The sequence below is a fragment of the Plectropomus leopardus genome, chromosome 9 (genome assembly GCF_026936395.1).
Source record: "Plectropomus leopardus strain MGB_pleo_1.0 chromosome 9, ASM2693639v1, whole genome shotgun sequence".
NCBI classification, from domain to species: Eukaryota; Metazoa; Chordata; class Actinopteri; order Perciformes; family Serranidae; genus Plectropomus; species Plectropomus leopardus.
In genome coordinates, this window is record NC_142184.1 from 19,943,502 (window position 1) to 19,950,135 (window position 6,634).

Sequence of the window (6,634 nt, forward strand, 5' to 3'; positions counted from 1 at the left end):
ATTGCTTATCAACCTTTTCTCTGTTGTGTTTTTTTTTCTTTCTAACTTAGAACCGTGGGATCTACATGTTCCGCATCAACAATGAGCAGGTGATTGATGCCACGCTGACAGGAGGCCCAGCTCGGTAGGTGTTGTTTTGTTATTGGTTGCCTCATTGTAAACCCCTTCAGTCAAGTATGTTTCTGATTTTTGAAACGGACCTTTTTTTCTCCTCTCCAGCTACGTCAACCATTCCTGTGCCCCGAACTGTGTTGCAGAAGTTGTAACATTTGACAAAGAAGACAAGATTATTATCATTTCCAGCCGTAGGATCCCCAAGGGAGAAGAGGTGCAGTGCATTAGAAAAGCGACCACTGAAGGCTGATTTATAGTTGTGCCTTTTTAGTATTTACACGTATGTGGTGGTGTGTCTGCGTTACTCTGCAGTTACACCCTCAGAACCATAGTTGGCACTAGGGTTTCTGTATCACTGTGTTGACTTCCTGCAAAGCACTAGAAGGTTTAATTGACTCAAAACAGATAAACACACACATAAAACATGAAACATTGCTTAACAGAGACGATATTAGACACAAGTACCAAATTTCAGCTCCGTTTTAACTCACAAGGTTTACAGACAGAACAGCTGACTTTTGCTTGACAGGTTTTCCCCTCATAAATGACATGCTAATGTAATTTGAAAAAAAAAACATGGCATTTTACGCTGCATAAAATAGCCTAGTGGCTAGCACAGTATTCCTCTCATATGACTCCAGGAACAACAGCAGCATTTTACAAAGTTAAATTGGGCTTCATTAAAACTCACAACGTTCACCGACAAAACAGCTGTCTTATAGTAGACACACTAGTGTTACTAGCATGAACTATGACATTTTACCTTACATAAATAAACTGGACTTTAACAGCCATTGTGTGTGGAGGCTTTAAAGTATTCACAATTTATTGTATCTTATTTGTGAAATAAGAAATTAGAGCTTTGTCTCCACAGAAGGAGATGGTTTTCAATTTGACAAAAATAAATAAGGGAAGTGTCGCAGTGACATGTAGTTATATTTCTGGGAAGTAGCCTACAGTGGAGTTTCAAAACAAAAGTATAAATCCCACTTTACATGTCCCCTTAACTTTATTGCCTTTTGTTCAGTTTTATAGGTCCTTTTTTTAATCTCATCAGCCATTAACATCAGTTTCCTTTTTTTCTTCCAGCTGACTTACGACTACCAGTTTGATTTCGAGGATGATCAGCACAAAATCCCTTGTCATTGTGGAGCCTGGAATTGCCGAAAGTGGATGAACTAACTAACAGGAAGAAAGAAAAAATGGAGAATTCCCCTCTGACTGGTGCCAGAACACTCCTGCGCCAAAGCCTTTGAATCCTACATAGCCAGTGCATAAGCTGTTCTGAAAGACCTGGAGGATGGCTGGCCTCCGTCATTGAAAGACTAAAGCGTTGACACCTGTAGCCAAAGGTTTAAAGAGCATTAAACAATAAAAGCAACCGACCGCCTCCATCAACAGCGAGCTTGATGGTGGGACTAACTGTCATGTTTGGACTAGCGAATCACCTTTTCCTCAGCCAAAACCCTTCCCCCCCCCTCGACTGTTCTCAATAATCTCACAGTGGCTGGAAAACAATCCTCAACATCTACCAAATGATTCTGACCCTCTGATATCAAAACTCGTAGTGCAGAGCTCACCGGGAGCTTCGACAAAAAGCCATTTTAAAATACTAAGAATGAACTAATGATGCATTTTTATGTTTTAAGTCGGACCTATCTCCTGTCCCACCTGACCACACCTCCCCCTCACCTCCCAGAAAAGGCACTTTCCCATCAAGTCATCAATGAAGACAACACGGATATTGGCTAGCTAGACAATCTTGATGTGGCTCTGTGTAAGAACTACATATGATCGATGGAGAAAAGAAAAAAAAAAAGATGTAAGTTAATATAAAATCTGAGATGCTATTGATCTGTGGCTCCAGATGCACCAGATGTTCTGACTGTGTGGAGTCCCAAGGTGGGTTAGTTGGACCCAGTCTACCTCATTGATTTAGCGGGAAGCGACTGCTTTGTATAAAAACTGTTAACTGCTACTGTGGAACGGGGGGGGAGGGAAAGGGGGAATGTTTTTATGGGCTTAGCCTTCTCGGACAAGCAGGGAATCTTAAGCAGCAGGTTTGCTCTATCTACTCTATGCTGATGATGATTTACAATAATGAGCCAACATAATTATTATTCATGAATTGTTTATACAGAGGAAATATATGACAGTTTTGATAAGATATTGCATTAAAATCACAATCAGAAGCTTAGCGGGTGTCACCAAATCCTCCTGGATATTGATGTAGCTTTTTTCTTTTTTTGTTTCTTTTTATTTATGCGTCTCAAGAACCATGTTATCAGCTGTGTGAAAGCACAATAACATCCACCTTTTTAAGTTAAAGACAGTGATGGTGTGAGTGAATGGCTCTAGGATCACAGGACTGCCAAGTCCAGAATTAACCACATTTGCTTGTCGCTTCATACATTTGAAGTTCCACTTGTTGAAAACCAGCTGGTGGATGCATGACTACTGTCCCATTAAATGCTTTTTATTCCCCCACAACTCAATCTTTTCACAACTCAACCTTAAACTTTGAATCATGCCTCTTCCTCTCTGTATTATTTAGTGGACTGTTGTTGAAACTTTACTGTAGTAAGTCTTCCTCTGCCTGAGTCCAGCCTGCAGTGTTTCTACTTCCCCTGTAGTGTGCTTTTCTAGTGCTGGTACTGTCCTCTCGAGGCTGAACTGATGGCAGGGAAAGACTTATTGGAAAAAAGGGCATTTGTTTTCATTTCTATGTAAGATGAATGAAAAAAAAAAAGTCTTTAAAGGGAGCTTTACTAAAACTCCACCTTCCCATACTACTTTGTTTCCTCCTTCCCCCTAACCTAAGACCTCACATGATTTAAAAATGCAAAGTTGTACAAACTGTATATATAGTATATGCATTAGGGGACAGCAACTCTTTATCCAGCCCCTTTGTAATCAATAAAGACAAAAAGTGTAGAGAAATAAAATTGAAGAAAAAAAATCAACCACTGGATATCATTTTAACAAAGATAAAGCTGTATATAAATATAAATATATGTAAAATGGCAAACTAATATCTTTATGTATATGAACCAGAGTGTTTTGCATTTACCTGTTTTTTCTATTAGTGTTTTTTGCTATAAGCTCTCAGAGACAAGTTTGTTAAAAATAGGTTTGAGAAAAATGTCTGGTCTTCTCCAATCAAACTGCGACGAGAAGCCGGTGTGATTACGAAATGGATTGGATTCATGTGGACGGTCGTTGATTAGACATGAGAATCACTTTTCTTGCGTAAAGCAGTACAATGGTGCATAGCATTTGTATTTATGTAATATTGTTCGTGTTTATTTTTCTTTTTATTTATGCTACTGCTTGTTGATTACCAAAATCTGTCCCTTAATCGGTCACAATTGGATTAATATACTCTTGAATGGAAAATCTTGAATTCCCTAGAATATTGTTAGTGTTTTGCTTTTTTATATCTTCCCTATAGAAGTGAATGTGTTGGTAAACCTTGTGAAATGGTTACTTGGCCTAATGTATGTTATGATGTAATACTCAAAGTTAATCCCATACTTAACCTGGTAATGAATTGCACTCTCATAGTATAACGGAGAACTTCTCTAAAGTGGTAGATATTGATCAAGTATCTGAAGCAGTGATATATATATTTTTTGGTATGTTTCTATTTCAAGGGAAGATCATGACGAGACATTATGCCGCTCACTGGATTTTAGCCTGAATAATTTTTAACTTCTCTGAATCTTAATTTAAGTTCTCTGCATATCTTATAATTTAATAAAGTTTGCTCAAATTGAAGGTTTTTTTTAACCTCACCTACTTTTTAAAAAGATGTTGCATCTGTACAGCAGAGATACTTTTAGGGAATATGAATAAATATAATGATCATTTTTATTGTATGTGGCATGTTTTGTATGGATATTATTTTGAATTGTACATATTTTTTTCAGGACGCCAGAGGTTGCATCTCTTTATATACAGCTTTCCCACTCCCTTTCCCCCTCATCTTATTTCTTTGTCTGCTTTTGTTTCTTGTAAAGGAAAATAAAATGCATTTTAAATATGTGCTCATTTTATCACTTTTTTCAGAACTAAAACTTTAAGCATTGATTTGAAGGTTTGTTCTTGAAATACTATTTAAAAAAAATCTTGACTCAAGGTCCATCTGCTTAATTGATTTATCACCGTCATGTGATAGTAGGTGGTTCTTTACAGTCGGGAGAGCGTAAACATCCATGAGTTGCAGCTCAGAGCTCTCGTAAAAATAGTACGTGAACCATGAGTTAAAATTTTTGTCAAAAGTGCTGACATTAATTATAGTCTCCAGGTTTAAATAACTGATGACTGATTTAACAGTCAAGACTCCTGAAGTACGAGAGTTTTAGGGCCACATTGAGATCATTTTTTTTAATTTGAGACTTTGTGAATAAAGTCATGATATGAGAAAAATGTCATATCAAGAGAATTCATTCGTAGTTTTATGAGAAAAAAAGTAATTTTATGAGAATAAACTTGTGTTACGAGAATAAAGTCATAATTTTACATTGAAATTGGTGAAAGGTGACAAGAAAACACATTATTAGAACACATAAAGGAAGAAAATGTCCAGAAAATGTCCAGAAAATCATATTAATATTATACATTTAAAATAATATTACAGAATATAAATGTATAATATGTATCTATATTATTATATGTTTTGGTTTTTTTAGCATTTTATTTTTCAGGTCATTTCCTTGTTCAATTTTCTTTACTTTTCTTGCTAATTTTCTGTCAATTTTCTTGTGTCTTTTTTTGTTAATCTTTGGGTCACTTCATGTTAAGTTCCTCAATGCTTTCTTCCCATGTTTGAAAGAAATCAAGCCAGTTTGCTCAGGTTGCAAAGGGTTAATATGTGTGAGCATGGCGCTCTCTCAAAGCCAGAAATCAGAGAAGTAAGTTTCAAACATAAAATGTTATAAAGTATTAAGTCTGCCGCTGCTCCATAGACAACGACTGGGGAATTTTTGTGGTGTTTTTATTTTTCCTTCTTCGTTTTATTGATTTTTATTTTCATTTTTACCCAAATGAGTTTTATTCAACAGTTAGTTCCGACCAAGCCATTTGATTGGACAAAAGGCATTCAATAAGTGCTGATCATGACCGCGCCGGGACTTTTAACTGTGCACGTATCACTCCGCTTCACAGCTGTTTTGAAATGTTAATTACGTTAGCCATTAGTGAGCCCACATTAAGGCTCTTCGTATCCATTTTTACACCGCAAAGAGGAACATATTACCGCAAATATCATTTTAGTTAAATGACGAATGGTCGTTAGAAAAGGACGAAGGGGAGGAAAGAAGCTTTGATACTTTACCGCAAATGTCCAGGTATGTTCATGTGTCTTTAGCCGACGTCGGCGTCGTATGCCAGTAAGGCGACTGTCAACAGACTCTTATTTCACTGGTGGAAAAATAAATGTATACACAGATAAATGTACATGATACATGTTAGCTGGACTGCGTTAACATGTAGACTTAGCTTACACCAAGGAAACTTTAAGTAATCCCCTTTAGTGGGGCGGAACAGCTAGCTTATTTTGTGATAAAAGCATCAAATTTAATACAAATATAGCTTAATATATTTAGAAGAAATCTGGATATCAAATGCAACTAAATGGAGATTTTGCCTCTTCATGTGATAGTACAAACTGGATTCAATGCAGCAGTAGAGCACAGTTGTGTATTGACCTAGGCCATGTAACAATATTCAGTTAATGCACAGGTGCCATTAACTATGCAACTTAGGTTTGAAAAGACCAGTGCAGTGGAGGCCGTGTAACATCCGTTCATTCAATTATTCAATTCCATCTGGCAAACTAAAGAACAAAATAACAAGTGTGAATTTTATTTGTTTTTCTGTATAAACCAAATATTGAAAATAGACATTTGTTTCCTCATTATCTGCTTGAAAGGAAAAAAAAATACAATAAATAAGGAAACAAAAACAAAATAACATCAAATTTATGTTATTCTTTATTTTTCTTTCTATCTTTTCTATTTCATTCTGCGGCTCCACGCTTTGCCTACGGGCCACCAGAAGAGTGACGCTCAGAGGTGAGGACGTAATGTTGGAGGAAGATTTCTGATATATTTCAGGTAGCATGGTCATCAGAGCCGAGGTCACCAACTGGACGTACGCCTTACGCCTGGTCTAAAAGTGTGATGTAGAGCCAAGAGTTACTGATGTAGAGCCAAGAGTTACGATAAGGGTCGGATATAAGCACCAGTCACCAGCCAAATGCTGGTAAAATATACCAGTGGCTGCTAGATACGCTTCACTCACCAGCCAAAAACAACCATGGTTACCTATTGAGTGGCTTGTAGATTTTGTCCACCAGCCAAAGTAGCAGGTCGACAAAAAAGTTATTTTCCAACCCTGGATATGACTAACCAACAAGATATGACTGGTGCACCAGTTAACGTTATGACTGGTGAAAAATAATTTTTCACTTTCGTTAACACTATGAGATGGAGCATCCTGCCATTGTGGAGGTTTGAGC

At 36.9% G+C, this 6,634-nt stretch overlaps 1 protein-coding gene and 1 long non-coding RNA gene across 6 annotated transcripts in view; both read left to right on the forward strand.

The window, feature by feature from the left end:
- The window catches only part of kmt2d (lysine (K)-specific methyltransferase 2D), a 36,049-nt gene extending 31,890 nt beyond the window's left edge, over positions 1-4,159 (forward strand). For all 5 annotated transcript variants that reach the window (XM_042491327.2, XM_042491332.2, XM_042491330.2 and 2 more), the window contains exons 53-55: positions 51-124; positions 220-328; positions 1,204-4,159. In XM_042491327.2, the coding sequence (XP_042347261.2) occupies positions 51-124; positions 220-328; positions 1,204-1,296 (276 nt within the window). In that variant the 3' untranslated portion in view covers positions 1,297-4,159. The remainder of the gene's footprint in view (positions 1-50; positions 125-219; positions 329-1,203) is intronic.
- A 632-nt stretch (positions 4,160-4,791) lies between these two features.
- LOC148188732 (uncharacterized) overlaps positions 4,792-6,634 on the forward strand; it is a 29,261-nt gene continuing 27,418 nt past the window's right edge. The window contains exons 1-2 of the long non-coding RNA XR_015777511.1: positions 4,792-5,462; positions 6,172-6,188. This is a non-coding gene — a long non-coding RNA (uncharacterized LOC148188732). The remainder of the gene's footprint in view (positions 5,463-6,171; positions 6,189-6,634) is intronic.